Source organism: Trachemys scripta, chromosome 3 (genome assembly GCF_013100865.1).
Source record: "Trachemys scripta elegans isolate TJP31775 chromosome 3, CAS_Tse_1.0, whole genome shotgun sequence".
NCBI classification, from domain to species: domain Eukaryota; kingdom Metazoa; phylum Chordata; order Testudines; family Emydidae; genus Trachemys; species Trachemys scripta.
Window position 1 is genome coordinate 157248943 of NC_048300.1, and position 19078 is coordinate 157268020.

Sequence of the window (19078 nt, forward strand, 5' to 3'; positions counted from 1 at the left end):
GCACCCCCCACAGCCCCCAGCCCTGATCTCTGAACCCCCCGCCACACACACCCCAGCCTTCTGCCCTGACTCCTGAAACACACCCCCCCCACGTCTGGGGTCCCGGCCACAGGCCCTGATCAGCCCTCTGCCGGCCTAGGTGAACAGAACCCCAGGCTGGCAGCGAGCTGAGCAGGCTGTTGGCGTAAGATCATCATTTTAATTTAATTTCAAATGACGCTTCTTAAACATTTTGAAAACCTTGTTTACTTTACATACAATAGTTTCGTTATATAATATAGACTTATAGAAAGAGACCTTCTAAAAATGTTAAAATGTATTACCGGCACGCAAAACCTTAAATTAGAGTGAATAAATGAAGACTCAGCACACCACTTCTGAAAGGTTGCCGACCCCTGGTCTAGAATGAGCAGCCTTGTTGTGCTGCTATGTAAATAAAGAGTACTTTTCTATTTTGTAAAATTTATACAAGGATGTGAAAGGATCTCCATATTTGGCAACTGTATCGGTATGAACTTATATATGAAAGATAATTTTGAGATTACTTTAGTTTCTGTTACTGCAATGGCAGAGACACATATTGAAATACATTTGGGAGGCAGGCTTGCCTTTTTTTTAAAAGACTTACCAAAAGCTATGCTTTTGAAAAACAATTGAATTAAGATCTTTGCTTATAATTGGTTTCTTGGTGCAATTGTTTAGCTTTTGCCCCATCATTCTCCGAATCAAAGCATCATCTGTATTTGGAAATAACTGTTTTGTGATTCCTGCAAAATAAAGAGATGACATTTATGAGACCTTCAGATCAAAGTGCCAAACCAGGGAAAATATTAAGTGTATGATCCAAGTTGCATCAATTGGGCTTATGAAATGTAAACATCCAAAAGAGACTTACTTTACTCTTTTCTGTATTTGGCCTCTTTGCTCCCCTTGCCCACTGCTCTGCCTGGTTCACCAATTTCCGATCTGGTTTTCTCCTTCCATATTGCCAGTCCTGCTCTTACTTTGTTGGGCAACTCAGAAGGAAGTCCATGACCTTGATGACTTCCTGTACTATATTCTTCCTATATATACTCTGCCTTTCTTCCTTTATCTCTGTTCTCTTCCTGGCCAATTAATCCTAATCCTACCCTCTTATCAACTCCCATGACAGCTCTTCACCACCTTTGTCTCTTCTTACTTCTTCCTCTTCCATTTCTGTTCCTCCTGCTCTGTCTGCTCAGGGGCTGGCTGACTTCTTTGAATCCAGCACTCACATGACCCAGCAGGAGCTCTCTACTTCCTGCTTCCCTGACTCACTCACAATCCTCACCTCCGCCTTTGATTTTATCTTCTTTTAACCATGTGTCCCACTATGAAATCTTCTAGCTTCTATTTTCCTGAAACTCTTTGATTGGCCAGCTTGTTCCTATCTCCTCACACATCCTAAAACATCTGACTTGCTCCTCGTTCCTTCTTGATCTCTTATCAGTTGCTCTCGCTGTTTTGACTCCTTCTTATCTGCATTCAGGCATATTGTTTCCCCTCACCTAACAAAATCCTCCTTTGACTCCTGGTCTCTTTCTATAGCCTCCCCTTTATTTTTGAGCTGCTTGTCATCATCTTTCTTGACACTTCCCTATTTGGGGGTCATTGCTTTATAGCCTTCTTCCAAAATTCATGATTTTATGCCAGACTGTCAGGCAGATTGATCTCTCTGAGGTCCATTGATATTCAGTCCATGTACTGAGTCTTTGGTCTCTCCCTTGGTCACCTTCCATCCACAATCATGTCAAGAGCTATACTACTGATATAACTCTCTGGGCTCTGCTGAATATGCCCATACTAAAATAGCCTAGTCTCCCTCAACTTGTCTTCAACTGGAGCAACTCGCATTAAGCCTCTTCTAAGTTCATTTTGTTTCCTGTCACAGAGTGTTCAACCATTTGACCATCTCAACATCTTCATTTCTGTGGTGGGGAGCATACTAATTTCCTTTCCTGTGGCTGGCCAAGTCTCTATTTTGTACATTAAGATGGGTTGAATTACATTTTATACACTCTACCTTTTACATCAGAATGTAAGAACAGCCACACTGGGTCAGATCAAAGGTCCATCTAGCCCAGTATCCTGTCTTCTGACTGGCCAATGCCAGGTGCTTCAGAGGGAATAAACAGAACAGGTAATCATCAAGTGATCCATCCCCTGTCGCCCATTCCCAGCTTCTGGCAAATAGAGGCTAGGACACCATCCCTGCCCATCCAGGCTAATAGCCATTGATGGACCTTCCTCCGTGAATTTATCTAGTTCTTTTTTGAACCCTGTTATAATCTTGGCCTTCACACATCTTTTGGCAAAGAGTTCCTTTTAACTTTATTGGCATCTTTGTATCATAGAGAACTGGGATCAATGCCTGCCATTTGCACCATGCAGCTTTAGTACAATGCTTGGCATCTTTCAGGAGGGAACCAGAGTCAGCCATTGATCCTAGGAATTTAAATTTTTTCACCCTTCTAAGCTCTCTGCCTGTGATATCCTTTATGGTGGGTCCTCCCTCCTCAGTCATTTTCTACTGTAGCCCTATTTAGCTTTGACTCTGGAACTCATTCCATACGTATCATGGAAAAGATGAACATATCCTTCTGGCACACTTCTCCATGATTGTACACCTTTTCTAGGTTCGCAAAGACCTTACCCAGTTACTATCTCTTTTCTCTGAACTTCTCCATGAGGATTCATAGTGCAAATATGACATCAATTGTGCTCTTTCCCAGCATGTACCCATGCTGACTCGTCCAAACTTCAACCATTCCACATATCTTCACGCTGCTTGTATAGCTGTCTATTCCCAGTGCCTTGATTCCTGCTCCTCCACCTGCTTTTACAATTCCCTCCTGTTTGACTTCTGCCCACTCCATTCCACTGAACTTGCCCTCACAGCAGTCACTAATAATCTTTCCCATTCCAAGTCCAGCGTCTGTTCTCCAAACTCACTCTGCTCAATCTTTGCTGCCTTTAACATCATCAAATACCCACCTTTCTGTTACACTCTCTCTTCCTTGGGCATGCTTAGCTGTCATTTTCTTCTTACCTGTCTGACTGCTCCTTTGTGCTGCATTTGGTAGGTCCCCCATCGCCTCTCCCCAATATGCTGGTGATTCTTAGGGGTCTGTCCTTTGTCCTCTCCCCCCCCACCCACTGGCACTTGGGAAATGGATGAGGTCATCAAGACCTCTCCTCTTACCTCTGTTGATGACTCCTCAATCTGCCCAGCTATCTGTCCAGGCTTGCATCTCTTCCTAGCTCTCTGATACTTCAAGAATGGCCTCACGTTTTTTAAAAACTAAACATGGAAAAGACCTTCTAAATCTTTCCTCCTACAAACACACTTTTTCTATCACTTTTGACAACTCCAACTTCCCTGTGTTTGTTAAAATCAAAATAAACAAACAAACTTTGGAGTTATCTTTAGCTGCTCTTTTCTTCTTTTTAACTAAAACTAGGTACTTCCCTTATCTTGTCACTCCTCCTTCTATAACACTTCTAAAATTCACCCTTTTCTCTCCACATGTGCTGCCAAAATACTCGTTCATGCCATAACTATCTCACCTACACTACTATAACCTCTTTCTCTCTTCCCAAATTGCTTCTCCCTACTCCAGTCTAGCCACCACTTTGACATCTAAAATAACCTTCCTCTTCTACATTAGAACCAGGTCAATCCCTCAAGTCTCTTCACTATCTCCCTCTCTCTTTTGGCATACATTTCAAGCTCCTTGTCCTCCCTTTTAAGATGACACCCAGCTCTGCCCTGCTGACATTTCACTGCCTGTTGCTAACCATCTTGCCATCCTACACTTAAAAGAAACAAGGTAGGAAGAATAATTAATCTCCTACTCCCTCTTTCACATTTGGGTCTTTGTTTTTCACATTGCTCCTTAAACCTGAAATGAACCACCCTTTGGCCATGTCTACACTACCCGCCGGATCGGCGGGTAGTAATCGATCTATCGGGGATCGATTTATCGCGTCTCATCTAGATGCGATAAATCGATCCCTGAATTGACGCCCGTACTCCACCTCGGCAGGAGAAGTAAGCGGAGTCGACGGTGGAGCCACGGCGGTCGACTTGCCGCCGTGAGGACGGCCAGGTAAGTCGTAAGATACTTTGACTTCAGCTACACGAATAGCGTAGCTGAAGTTGTGTATCTTAGATAGATTCCCGCCCCAAGTTTAGACCAGCCCTTTCATGGGCACCAACCATCTTCTGTCTTTAAGCCCTTCTATTAAGCCCTACTTTATTTGCCTTGCTTTCAATTCCTGTGCCTCACCCAATCTTAACCTCTTTCAAAATATCAGAACTTATGTTCACTCACTACAGAATATAGCTAGCTTTATTTATATTTATATAAACTCTTGTCCTCTCTTTGCCTACTGTTTGACTACTTTAGGTGGTATTTTTAGTTTCTGTAAAGCATCATGCAATATTACAGTGCTATATAAATGTTTAATAATAAATATTAATAATCCAAAATCCACATAATACGAACAAAAGGTATTTTGCTTTTTACTGATTCTGCACTTTTAACAGTAATGAGATAATAAATGTGAAAAGACCAAAACAAATACAAATGAATTAGTAACATGAATGTGGCAGTTGAAAGTGTGACGAAAAATAAGACACAGTGCCATATCAAGTAATATAAACTAGTCATCACCTATGATTTCCTGAACTTCATTTTGATTCATTGCTGGTTTTGCTGCTTTATCCTTTGAAGAGGAGGATTTTGCACCTGTCAGACTATGCGTGGCCATGTACTCGTGTGTATAAAGGGCTTGCATCAAATCATTTATAAACTTTTGAGGCTTGCTCTTGTTACAAAGGGCAATCTGCCATTTTTCAATCTTGAACTGAAAAATACAATGGTCATAGACATGACTGTTCCAATCCTCACAAAATACAACCAAATGTAAACATGCTTTTTTAAAAAAAAATTATTTCCAACATTTTCAAAAGCAGCATCTGCACCAGTGCCCTCAAAACTGTGTGGCCAAGATGTGTGCACCTCTAATTTTGGAATTGCACATGTAAAATACATTTTGTAGATACAAGGGAGGGGCCAGATTGTGGTGCCTTACTCATGCTGGTGAACGTTTTCTCAAGCAGACTCACTGGTTTCAATGGAACTACTCGCCTCAGTAAATGCTCACCAATGTTAGTAAGAGCTCCAAAATCTGGACCTAGGCTATTAGCTATCGAATGCAGCTGCTGTTTGCGTGTAGAAATCAGAGTATTTGGTCTCCCCCAAACTTGGGTTTGCAATTTTAACCCATGTCAATTTAGAGGCAGGGTTACGACCACTTAGAAAATATGGGCCTGTATGCTTATTTGGAGATGTCAGGGTAGATTTTGTACATAACAGTTGTCATATTTAATTTAATTTAATAAAATCATCATCTCTTAATAGTCTTGAATGGATTTTCCAATTTAGGGACATGTGAAATAAAGTCCATGCAACTGATCTGTACAGATTGGCATGACTCAGAACATTGAAACATTTATGTAAATTATGAATGCAAAAACTAATGGCGTTATTTAATTAAATCTTTAAATTGATATTTTTCCTGTACAGATTCTGTGCCTGTGATCTCCTGATAATACTATAATGGAACATCTGGGACCCAGGTTGCTCCATCCAAAATCAGAGTAACTCCAATTAAGTTCTGGCCAATCTCTTTAACGTGGGCAGAAAGATACTCTTCTCCCTTTGTTTATTTATTTATTATTTGAAAAAGAAAGAGTTAGACCTTCTTTCATAACTTTAAGGTCATATTTTCCCCTCAGCTGTTTGAAGTCAATCAAAGTCCCCCCTGCACAGCCAAGCATACGATTTATTCCTTGAATTGAAAAGCATTTCATACTGGTCCATGATCTGTCCTCACCCATGGACGTGAAAATCTACTGAAGTTAAGGGAGTGGCAAAATTGCACCTGAGGGTGCACTGTGATTCACTGTGTCTAATGGGAAACCTCTCGCACACAAAAGGATAACTGTTATTTATTAATAAATTCCTTAACTATCCTAATTACTGTCTGATAATAAAATTATCATTACTGAGGTTTACTTTTCTTTACATAGTCTCAATAAACGTTGCAATCTATCAACTTTTATTTAACTCTTATTGCTGAAATAAGCTTTCAGCTAACCTGTTTCTCAGGCTGTTGCTCCTCTTCCTCCACGTTCAATGCGATCGGTGAATTGGAGTTACTGTGGATAGTTGCATATGAATCTGATAAAGAACTGTTTGATGCTTTCCAGACGGTGTGTGAATGAATACTGGAGGCAGATGTGGTCACTCCCCCCTTGAGCAGGGCCTCAGCCATACCTACCAGTTCCTCAAAATGTGTGACTGCCTGTGGCAACACTGAAATTGGAAAGAGTGATCACTAAGAATAGCCACTGATGCTACTAAACTTTGGTTTAGTTTCATGTATACAGGTATTTTTGTAACCAAACTCCTGTCACAGTAGTAAAAAGAACAGGAGTTGCAGTCTCCTTTTAGACCAACCACAGCAATCAGCAGAGATATCATTAGAATGGTGTTTTCTTTTTTTAAACTCCTTTCCTGGCACCAAATAAACCCCACAATGGAGATCAGGCTTCCAGTATAAGCAGTGTGCTAGCTCTCTGCAGATTGTTAAAAGGAGCCATCGGTTAACACTTGCCCACTGTAATGCTGACCTGGCTGTTTTTCATGTCTTTCTCTTACACTGCTTTCTCAAAATATGTACAGCACTACAAGATTAAAGAGTATGGGACAAATTCAGAATAGTTAGAAGCAGGTCCAATTCTATTCACTTGAATGGAGGTATGTCTGGCTGCATTTGACCTTTTATTTTTTGCTATAAGAAATCCTTTAAAATGTCCCCTTATTTGGTCAACACATTATTTACACAGATGAGCTTTTCTGGAGTGAGTCCATTACAAAGATTACATTCAGCAGAGTGGCAAAGCATGATCCGATGAAACACTGTAAGAAATAAAGAGGAAGCAAAAAGCACAGTAATTAAACTAATAGAAATTATACAGCAAGGGGGAAATGTGAGCACTCAAGAGGAAAGTAGAAATAGACCTAGCAATTTAAATGAAACGGACAGATATTAACAATCTTTTACTGGACTAATTTCTGTTGGATAGAGAGTAAGCTCTCTCTGGGTAAGCTCAAAACTTGTCTCTCTCACCAACAGAAGTTGGTCTAATAAAAGATATTACCTCACCCACTTTGTCTGTCTACTATCCTGGAACCAATACAGTTACACCACCGCTGTATACAGATATTATTAACAATATCAGATTCAATCTGAAAAAATGGTACTGATACATTTAGAGAAAAACAATTCAGAATACAAAGGTCAAATGGGTGAGGGAAGACTGAAACAAAGTAACAATGAGAGAGGACCAGGTAGACAATGAACTGAACTGAATATGTGCTTGCAACATCATATGGTGACCAAGGGGGGAAAAAGCAATGTTATACTGGGTTGTATATATGGTGGCATCATGTTACTGATAAGGCAGGTGACAGACCCTATTTAAGCAGCATTTGTTCATTTACATTTTGAATGCTGCATACAGTTTTGGCTGTCCATATTAAGAAAACAACAATGAATTGGAGGGGGATCCAGAGAAGACCAACTAAGGTGATTAAGGTTAAAAGAGCTAAATGGGTATAAATTGGTTAAAAGATTACAAGGCATCACCTAGAAATAACTGATGATTTTCAAATGGAAGAAATTATTTGGTTCAGGGATGAATAATTAGAACTGAAGGGACAGAACTAAGTAGGGGAAATTTTAGAATATCAATAATTGCCGAACAGTAACATCAGTTAGACTTTGATCAGTGGAGTCCCAGTTGCTGGAGTTATTCAGACTTGACCTACAGTTATCCAAGGCACATGGAAATGTTCTATGAGGAACAATCCTGCTGATTTAACAGATTTTTTTCCATCTTTAAACTCAATGATCTCACGATCTCTTTTTAAGTTGATTTCATCTATGGGCTAACTGGAATTAAATGCTGTAGTTACGCCGAAATGACTTTTTTTTACTAATTTGGAGCTAGTTCTTGACAGATGCTTGAGCACTCACAATTCCCACGTAAGTGTCCTCACAACAATCAGGACTTTATGTGCTTTCAGCTCTCCTCTTCATCAAAAAGTGTCCATTTTTTCATGTTCTCTGTGTGTATATATATATATATATACATATCTTCCTACTGTATTTTCCACTGCATGCATCCGATGAAGTGGGTTTTAGCCCACAAAAGCTTATGCTCAAATAAATTTGTTAGTCTATAAGGTGCCACAAGTACTCCTCATTCTTTTTGCTAATATAGACTAACACGGCTAGCACTCTGAAACCCATTTTCCCCAAAGTTTACCTTGAAGCATGACCAGTGACTGCCGTAGGCGACAGTTTTCTCTCATAGTGTCTGTTAGTTTCCTTTTCAGACTTTTTATTTTGGCACATAGTTCCACTTTGGACAACTGAAACAAGGGCTCCTCATCATCACTGCTGCTTTCGCTGTACAGAAAGGCATTTCCAGAATATGGTTCTCTCTGAAAAAATAAATAAATTGGGCTATAAAGCAACAACAGAAAATAAAAATATCTACTATTAAACTGTCTGGCTAAAGGAGGATATTCTCTTTACAAAGACACACAAAGTATAAATATGAGTTCACTTTAATAATCAACTTAATTAACATTGATAATGTAATTCAATTTACAACCAAACTGGTTGACTACAATATTAACAATACTTAGCTCTAATACATTACTTTATATGTCCCCAGCACTATATGAACATTTATTAAGATAGCATCTTTCAGGGCACTTAATTCACCTAAAATTTTAAATAAATTATTTTTTTAAATGTGAACCTCAGCTTTGCTGTGCTGTACAGCTGCAAATTACTGATGACAAGATGTTTTACCTGTTTATTAATTAAAGATGTTTCAAGTTGACTCAGGATGTTGGCAGAGGCAGAGGCCTGTAATGATTTCTTTCTTTTTATACTCTTCATCATTTTCCCCTGAAAACAACCGCATGATAATACATTTGTGCTCACATAGTGCTTTCTATCAGAAGATCTCATTGTACACTACAATGAATAATTAGAACTGAAGGGACAGAACTAGGTAGGGGAAATTTTAGAATATCAATAATTGCCGAACAATAACATCAGTTAGACTTTGATCAGTGGAGTCCTTTTGGTCTTACTATGTCCTTTGAGTAGAAAAAATATGTCTGTATCTCTTGTCAGTTCTGAGATCCATGGGTTCTCCTGAGTAATTTGCAGATCTCAGTTCTGCCATGACCCCTGCCCACTTTATGTGTTGTCAGACCCCTTTCTCATTGGGGATGATGCAGTGCAGCTGCACGACATCCAAAGCTGTGAAGATTCTACATACATTTTCTCCTTCTGCAACTTCTGATAAGGATGGAGGGAAGATCTGGACCTGTGTTATCAATTACCCCAACATGTCATTGAGCTAAGGCATGTGAAGACTGCCTTTGTCCCCACTGCCAACATACACATACTGTGTACCCAGAAAAGTCAGTAACAATGAACTGGAACATTATACTAAGGCACAAAAGTAACAGGTTCACACCTGGGAATACAACAGAGACTGAAAACCCACCTGCCCTTTGTCCAGGTCACTATCTTCACTCTCTGAGAATATCATCTCAATCCTCTTCCTCTTGCCTTTTCCAACAACTTGTATTTTTGTAATTTCATCTGCCTGCAATATCTTTGGCATCATCTCAACTAGCTCTTGAGGGTCATCTGAAGTGGAGGAAAGAGAAGTCCAAGCAGATGATACTATTCTGCTAGTCATCTAATGACATCTGAAATTAAATTCTTATAAATGGGCTGCTTTGCAGATGGACTCACCACTCATGTACACTACTTTTACTAAATGTTTCTCTGTCTTCCTTTCTCCCACAGGCCAGTTAACTAGCACCTGCTCATTTGGTTTCAGGAGTCCTTCTAGTTCTCTGTCGTCATTGGGAAGATCCTGAATCCATGAAGTCTCTCCGATTTGTAGCGAATTATCATTTACAAAATCAAACAGCGTGAACTTTTTCATTTTTAAGGGATTTCCTTATCACACAGCCACAGCCTGAAGAATTTCATAGGAAAAATAATTGTTATTTCATCATGTCACTGGTGTACATGAAGCTTTACAAACAGATTTTTTTTTTTAAAATCCAACCCTCTCCTCCTTGGATCTTACAATCTGAGGGCCTCTCTGTGTGAAAATAACCTGTATAGGGGAAGAGAAAACTAGCCAAGTCGCCTGTGAACTCTTCCTTCAAAAGGGGAGAGAGGAAGAGTTTGCCCAGCATACATATAGCCACAGAAGTGGAAAGAGATTTGGTCTCAATGTGCAGCAGCAATCAAAAAAGCGAACAGAATGTTAGGAACCATTAGGAAAGGGATAGATAATGAGACAGAAAATATCATATTGCCTCTATATAAATCCATGGTATGGCCACATCTTGAATTCTGCTTGCAGATGTGGTCACCCCATCTCAAAAAGATATATTAGAATTGGAAAAGGTTCAGAAAAGGGCAACAAAAATTATTAGGGGTATGGAGCGGCTTCCGTAAGAAGAGAGATTAATAAGACTGGGACTTTTCAGCTTGGAAAAGAGACAACTAAGGGAGGATATGATAGAGATCTATAAAATCATGACTGTATGGAGAAAGTAAATAAGAAGTGTTATTTACTCCTTCTCATAACACAAGAACTAGGGGTCACCAAATGAAATTAATAGACAGTAGGTTTAAAACAAACAAAAGGAAGTATTTCTTCACACAACGCACAGTCAACCTGTGGAACTCTTTACCAGAGGATGTTTTGAAGGCCAAGACTATAACAGAGTTCAAAAAAGAAGTAGGTAAGTTCATGGAGGATAGGTCCATCAATGGCTATTAGCCGGGATGGGCAGGAATGGTGTCCCTAGCCTCTGTTTGCCAGAAGCTGGGAATGAGTGACAGGGAATGGATCACTTGATGCTTACCTGTTCATTCCCTCTGGGGCACCTGGCATTGGCTGCTGTTCGAAGACTGGATACTGGGCTAGATGGACCTTTGGTCTGACCCAGTATGGCCATTCTTATGTTCTCCAAACCTATACACTACAGGGGATCCACTGAAGAAAAGGGGCATTCACACAGAGGGTCTCTGCCTCCACACTACTACCTTGTCTCCTTATCTGTCTGCCGCCCCCTGACCACTATGCCTGGAGTTTCCCTCACCTTATAGGGTCCTGAATGCAGAGGTAAAAAAATATAGACTCAGAAGGCTTAAAGGTACAAAGATGATAAAAACTTTAGACAGTAGTTTACCCTTGCAACTTGAGGTGTACGTATTGTGTATGCTATTTAAAGGGATGTATGACTAAAAAGACTATTAGTCATCCTATGGGCAACAAGATGTACAGTACAATTAGTCATATAGGAGCAACCCAGAACACCAAGGATAAGTGACTGGATGAAGTCTGACACATTCTGGCAATGGAAAAGTTGACATATATAAGAAATGACAATCTCAGGACTATTAGACAGTTGGGCTGCCTTTTATGAACTAGATTAAAGGCTACAAGGAGAACACAAAACCAACATTTACATTCCCCCCCTCCTTTTTTTTTTTTACATTAGACTCTTGAAGGAAAAGAGTATTTTAATTCTCTTGAAATTTCATGGGCAGGGGGAAGGGAAGGAACAAAATGCAAACTGGAGTAGTTTATATTTTAGTTTGTTCTATTAAAAACAATGCAACATCATTTAAATGGCAGCAGATTATTGTTAAATGGATTACTACAAATATAAGTCAGTTCATATAGATGTATTACTTTCTGAAAATATTTTCTACTTTTAAATGGTCATTAGAATTTTTAGAAATAGCTATGGGATTTTGCCAAACTTTATTCTTCTCATGGACACATATATGGACCTTTCTATCAGTTCAGGGAGGTACATCAGTTTTACAGAGCTGCAAACCAGTGAATGTATGAAGGCCCAAATGTGATAACTGAGTGATTTGTTTGGTCTCATTCTGTGTTACGGTGATCTGGTGGTGTATGCATGGGCTGTCATGTAGTTAACCAGGAGCTGAAAAGGAGCACAATTGTTTGAGGCTATTATGCCAGAGTGAGAAGGTCTGGCTCAATGCTCTAAAAGGCAATTCACCCCTTTACAGAGGGCTAGCACAAGGCCTATGAACCATGGAAATGTTTCAGAAGAGCTGGCCCTCTGCACAGGATACATTTTGTCCTCTTAATTTTCAAAAGAGCAAATATACTCCCCTCAAAAGGCTTAATGATATGATGCTCTAGTGATAGCCACTAGGCGGAGAAAGAAATTACCATTAAAAAAAATGGAATAAGAATTATCATTAGTACTCTCCATGAAGAGTTTGTTGGGTATGATATGAGTAGCATTGTGTAGGACTGGGTTGTACTTCTATTTTACATTTTTTCACGGAAGTGCAATTTCATGAGATTACATTTTCTTTAATATGAATGCAAAGTACTCCACTTAGGAAGGAACAGTCAACTACACACACACAAAATGGGAAATGAATGTCTAGGAGGGAGTACTGCAGAAAGGGATCTGGGAGTCATAGTGGATCACAAGCTGTATATGAGTCAACAGTATAACACTGTTGCAAAAAAAGCAAACATCATTCTGGGATGTATCAGCAAGAATGTTGTAAGCAAGACACGAGAAGTAATTCTTCCACTCTACTCTGCACGATAAGGCTTCAGCTGGAGCATTGTGTTCAGTTCTGGGCGCCACATTTCAGGAAAGATGTGGACATATTGGAGAAAGTCAAGAGGAGAGCAACAAAAATTATTAAAGGTCTAGAAAACATGACCTATGAGGGAAGATTGAAAAAATTGGAGAAGTATGGAGAAGAGAAGACAGAGGGAAACAGACAGTTTTCAAGCAGCGGCAGCCAACAGGGCGGCTAACAGGGGAGTTTGAGAGGGAGTTTGCAGGGGGAGGTAAAGGGGGAGGCAGGAGGGCGGGGTTCGGTGTGTGCTCTGCTTCCACAGGTGCTGTGGGCAGGGAGTGCAGCAGGCATGAGCCAAGCAGCAGGAGCAGACAGAATGCAGATGGCTGCATGTGGAAGCTGTGGTATGTATATGGTCCTAGCAGGGGAGCCGGAACACAGGTATGTGTGTATGAAGTGTCGCCTGATAGTGTTACTGGAGGAAAAGATTAAGGGGCTAGAGATGCAGGTAGATACCCTGGTGGAGTTTAGGCGGGGGTTTGAGCAGCTGATGGAGGACAGGCAAGGAGGGGCTGAAGGAGAGTGTCCTGCAGCGCAGGTAGAGGCAGAGGACGGTGAGAGGGGAATGGAAGGGGGAGAACATGGGAGGTGGAAGCATGTGACTGTGAGAAGCAGGCCAAGGAAAAGAAGGGCCAGCGAGGGGGGAATAGAACTCAGGAATAGGTTTGGGTGTTTGGATAGCGAGGTGGAGGGGCAGCAGGTGGCGGCTGAAGGTGGGAGAGTGAGGAAGAAGAGAAGAGCGGCTAGTCCGAGAGAGAGAGGGGAGGAGTTGATGGAGACAGCACCAATTCTGGGCCACGGGAGGAATCAGGAAGGCATGAGGGGGAGCATAAGGGAAGATAGGAACAGGCACAGGTCAGGACTAGAGGGACTAGAGACTAGATTACTAGATCGCACTGTTGCCAGGCGAAGGCAGGTGTATGTAATTGGAGACTCTTTACTGAGGAGATTGGACAGGCCTGTGACCAGGGCGGACCCGGAGAACAGAAGGGTGTGCTGTCTACCGGGGGCAAAGATACGCGATGTGGACCTGCGGTTGAAAAGGATCCTAAAAGGAGCAGGTAAGAACCCCTTGATAATCCTTCATGTAGGAACAAATGACACGGCTAGGTTCTCGTTAGAGAGAATCAAGGGAGATTATGCCAGGCTGGGGAAGACGCTCAAGGAGATAGAGGCTCAGATTATCTTTAGTGGGATTCTGCCCGTTCCGAGGGAAGGGCAGCAAAGGGCTGATAGGATTGTGAGAATAAATAGTTGGCTAAGGGAGTGGTGCTATAAGGAGGGCTTTGGGATGTATGGCCACTGGGAGGCTTTCGGGGACAGACACCTGTTCTCGCGGGATGGGCTCCACCTGAGTAGGGAAGGAAATAGACTTCTGGGAGGGAGGCTGGCTCATCTTATCAAAAGAGCTTTAAACTAGGAAGTTTGGGGAGAAGGTTGGGAGATGCACAGTTAATCTCCACGCCAGATTCCAGTATGGAAAAGGTGAGTAAAATGAGAGGAGACATAGCCGGGGGGATGAGATTGGACATAGGAAGGACAGGGGGGATGGACGCAAGGAGGCCCGCAACTTATAGTGCTACTAATGGGAGACAGGCTAAACGACATACATTAGGGTGTTTATACACCAATGCCAGAAGCCTAGGTAATAAAATGGAGGAATTGGAGCTCTTGGTCCAAGAGCTGAAACCAGATATCGTAGGAATAACAGAAACGTGGTGGAATGGCAGTCACGACTGGAACGCAGGTATGGAGGGGTATGCGCTGTTTAGGAAAGACCGGAATAAAGGTAAAGGTGGGGGGGTGGCATTGTATGTCAATAGTGAAATAAGCTGTAAAGAAATAATAGTTGATGGATTAGATAACACAGAGTCCGTCTGGGCAATACTCACACTGGGTAATAGGACTACTAGAGCCTCTCCGGGGATAGTGCTTGGAGTGTGCTATAGACCGCCGGGATCGACCCAGGATATGGATAAGGAACTATTTAATGTGTTTAGAGAAGTAATTACTAATAGAAACTGTGTAATTATGGGGGACTTTAACTTCCCAGATATAGATTGGGGCACAAACGCTAGTAGTAATAATAGGGCTCAGATGTTCCTAGATGTGCTTGCTGATCAATTCCTTCATCAAGTGGTAGCTGAACCGACGAGGGGGGAGGCCATTTTAGATTTGATTCTGGTAAGTAGTGAGGACCTCGTTGAGGAAGTGGTAGTGGGGGACAATTTGGGCTCCAGTGATCATGAACTAATTCGGTTTAAAATACATGGGAGGAGTAACAGAATTAAGTCAAAGACTAGGGTTTATAATTTTAAAAAGGCCAATTTTAACAAATTAAGGGGACTGGTAAGGGAAGTGGATTGGGCAAACGTATTAATGGATCTAAAGGCAGAAGAAGCCTGGGATTACTTCAAGTTAAAGATGCATGAGCTGTCGGAGGCCTGCATTCCAAAAAAGGGAAAAAGATTACAAAGCAGGAGATTTAGACCGAGCTGGATGAGCGACCGACTCAAAGGGGCGATTAGGAAGAAACAGAAAGCGTACAAAGAGTGGAAGAGGGGAGGGATTAGTAAAGAAACTTACCTTAGCGAAGTCAGAGAATGTAGAGATAGAGTGAGAAAGGCCAAAGGCCGTGTAGAGTTGGACCTAGCGAGGGGAATTAAAAGCAATAGTAAGAGGTTTTACAGCCACATAAATAGGAAGAAAGCAAAGAAAGAAGAAGTGGGACCGCTGAAGACTATTGCCGGAGAGGAGATAAAAGACAATCTAGGCATGGCGCAATATCTAAATGAATATTTTGCATCGGTGTTTAATGAGGCCAATGAAGGTATTAGGGATGCTAGCATCACTACAGAGGGGCATTCAGGATGGGGGATTACCGTATCCGAGGTAGAAACAAAACTTGAATGCCTTAATGGGGCTAAGTCGGGAGGACCGGACGATTTTCATCCGAGAATATTGAAGGAATTGGCGCGGGAAATAGCAGGCCCGTTAGCGATAATATTTAATGTATCTGTAAACTCGGGGGTGGTCCCGTTAGACTGGAGAATAGCTAATGTGGTTCCTATTTTCAAGAAAGGGAAAAAAAGTGATCCGGGTAACTACAGGCCTGTTAGTTTAACATCTGTAGTGTGCAAGGTGTTAGAGAAAATTCTGAAAGAGAAACTAGTTGAGGACCTGGAGGTTAGTGGCAATTGCGATAAATTACAACATGGTTTTACGAAGGGCAGATCGTGCCAAACGAATCTGATCTCCTTCTTTGAGAAAGTAACGGATTTATTAGATAAGGGAAATGCGGTGGACCTGATATACCTGGATTTCAGTAAAGCGTTTGATACTGTACCCCATGAGGAATTATTGGTTAAACTGAAAAACATGGGGATCGATATGAAAATCCAGAGGTGGATAAGGAATTGGTTAATGGGGAGAATGCAGCGGGTCGTATTAAAGGGTGAACTGTCGGGTTGGAGGGAGGTTACTAGTGGAGTGCCTCAAGGTTCGGTTTTGGGACCCATTTTATTTAATTTATTTATAACTGACCTCGGGACCGATTGCAGGAGTGGGCTGATAAAGTTTGCGGATGATACGAAGGTGGGAGGCATTGTAAATTCGGAGGAGGATAGGGATATCCTGCAGGGAGACTTGAATGAGCTTGTGAATTGGAGTATCAGGAATAGGATGAAATTTAATAGTAAAAAGTGTAAGGTGATGCATTTGGGGATGACTAATAAAAATTTTAGTTACAAGATGGGGACGCATTGGTTAGAAGTAACGGAAGAGGAGAAGGACCTAGGGGTCCTGGTAGACCGCAGGATGACTATGAGTCGACAATGCGACGTGGCGGTGAAAAAAGCCAATGCTGTCTTGGGATGCATTAGGCGAGGCATATCTAGTAGGGATAAGGAGGTCCTGCTTCCGTTGTACAAGGCGCTGGTGAGACCTCATTTGGAGTACTGTGTGCAGTTCTGGTCTCCCATGTTTAAAAAAGATGAACTTAAACTGGAACGGGTGCAGAGAAGGGCCACTAGGATGATCAGAGGAATGGAAAACCTGTCGTATGAAAAGAGACTAGAGGAGCTTGGGTTGTTTAGTCTGACAAAGCGAAGGCTGAGGGGGGATATGATTGCTATCTTTAACTATATTAGAGGGATTAATACGAGGGAGGGAGAAGAATTATTCCAGCTTAGTACTAATGTGGATACGAGAACGAATGGATATAAACTGGCCGTGGGGAGGTTCAGGCTTGAAATTAGACGCAGGTTTCTGACCGTCAGAGGGGTGAAATATTGGAACGGCCTTCCGAGGGAAACGGTGGGGGCGACGGACCTGTCTGGTTTTAAGATTAAGTTAGATAAATTTATGGAGGGAATGGTTTAATGGTAAAACATAGTAGTCAAGGAAAACCAAGAAATGGTAGGTAAATTGTATAATGGCTGACAGGGGTCAGGCTGGAGACTCTTGCCTATATGCTCGGGGTCTTACTGATCGCCATATTTGGGGTCGGGAAGGAATTTTCCTCCAGGGCAGATTGGCTGAGCCTCTGGAGGTTTTTCGCCTTCCTCCGCAGCATGGGGCAGGGATCTCTAGCAGGAGGGTTTCTGCCAATTGAAGTCACCTAAAACAGGATTGGGGACTTCAACAGCAGAGTCCAGGGAAGGGGTAGGGACGGTTTTATGGCCTGCAGCATGCAGGGGGTCAGACCAGATGATCATAATGGTCCCTTCTGACCTTAAAGTCTATGAGTCTATGAGTAAGTACATAAAAGGTTGTTTTAAGGAGGAGGGTAAAAAATTGTTCTCCTTAACCTCTGAGGATAGGACAAGAAGCAATGGGGTTAAATTGCAGCAAGGGAGGTTTAGGTTGGACATTAGGAAAAACTTCCCCATTGTCAGAATGTGTTAAGCACTGGAATAAATTGCCTAGGGTGCTTATGGAATCTCCGTCATTGGAGGATTTTAAGAACAGGTTAGATAAACACTTGTCAGGAATGGTCTCGTTATCAGTTAGTCCTGCCTTGAGAGAAGGGGACTGGCCTAGATGACCTATTGAGGTCCCTTCCAGTCCTATACTTGTATGATTCTCAGAACAACTAGAAAGCCGCAGATGATCTGAAAACACCCAAAACTTTAAAGTCTGGGGAAGAGGAATTCCCAAGTCATGAATCACTAGGAGCCTGATTCTGCTGCCCTTACACATGCTGAGTACTTCTTTAGTCCACAAGAAGGAATCACTCAACACTGGTGTAGGTGGCAGAATTGAGCCCTAAGGGTTGTGCTCCTGCTCCCAGTGAAGTTTTGCCACTGACTTCAGTAGGAACGGATGAAGTCCAAAAATCACACTAAAATCAGGCCAATGGAATAGAAATTTGGCCAAAGTGAGATATACAAAGTGCAGGGTTTAAAAGAGGTCTGAGTACATGTGCATGCTCTGAGAAACCCACTCTGCCTGACAGGGTTAATTAGAGCCTTATCACAGCAGTCACGGACTCTGTAATTTATCATTATTTAAAAAAAAAAATCTGAGACTTTTGAGGATTTTTGCATGTGGTGGGTGGATGTGATAGTAAACAACTGAACCTATTTCACTGAGAGTCTGCCAACTTAAAAACATGGGAATCTGACAGAAATTGGAAAATAATATTCAGGGCTAGTGACTTGTCACACAGTCATGGATTGCATGACTTCTCTGATTTTAGGGGGAGAAGTCACAGAGCTTTCAGGGCTGCTTTAAAAGGCATCTGTGCTGTGCTGCGCTGCTGCTGCTTTTGCAGAGGCTGAGGCAAGAAAGCAGTGCTGAAGAGGTGGCAGAGGCTCTCTAGTATCCACTTCTCTCTGCTGCTACTGCAGCACAGAATCAGCATGCACTTCAGCTGTTTTAAATATATTAGACGTGAAATGGTTTAAATCAGTTTTATTGCAACATAAAGGACACTGAATAAAATAACACAACCTTCAATTTCTTTGGTATTTTTCTTTCCCCCCACTGATCTCTTCACACAATTTACTGTGACAAGCTAGAGACCCTCAGGGATAAATACCTACCTGTCTGTTGGCATCTTCTTGAGAAAGTAATTAAAGGGGTTGGAAAGGTAGAACAAAATGTCTGTAATGAAGAAAAGAAAAAGTCCAAGATCCTCCACCTATAGAAGGAAAAGGCAGGGCCAGTCTTGCAGTTCTTTCACATGCAAAACTCTCACTGGAGTCAGTAAAAACAATGAGGAGTCCGA

General features: G+C 41.8%; 1 protein-coding gene across 2 annotated transcripts in view; it reads right to left on the reverse strand.

Moving 5' to 3' along the window:
• Positions 1-19078, reverse strand: part of BEND6 (BEN domain containing 6) — a 43341-nt gene that overhangs the window by 9798 nt on the left and 14465 nt on the right. For both annotated transcript variants that reach the window (XM_034766292.1, XM_034766293.1), the window contains exons 2-8: positions 9940-10168; positions 9686-9831; positions 8977-9075; positions 8423-8600; positions 6187-6404; positions 4698-4890; positions 629-767 (exon numbers count right to left, since the gene is read on the reverse strand). In XM_034766292.1, the coding sequence (XP_034622183.1) occupies positions 629-767; positions 4698-4890; positions 6187-6404; positions 8423-8600; positions 8977-9075; positions 9686-9831; positions 9940-10135 (1169 nt within the window). In that variant the 5' untranslated portion in view covers positions 10136-10168. The remainder of the gene's footprint in view (positions 1-628; positions 768-4697; positions 4891-6186; positions 6405-8422; positions 8601-8976; positions 9076-9685; positions 9832-9939; positions 10169-19078) is intronic.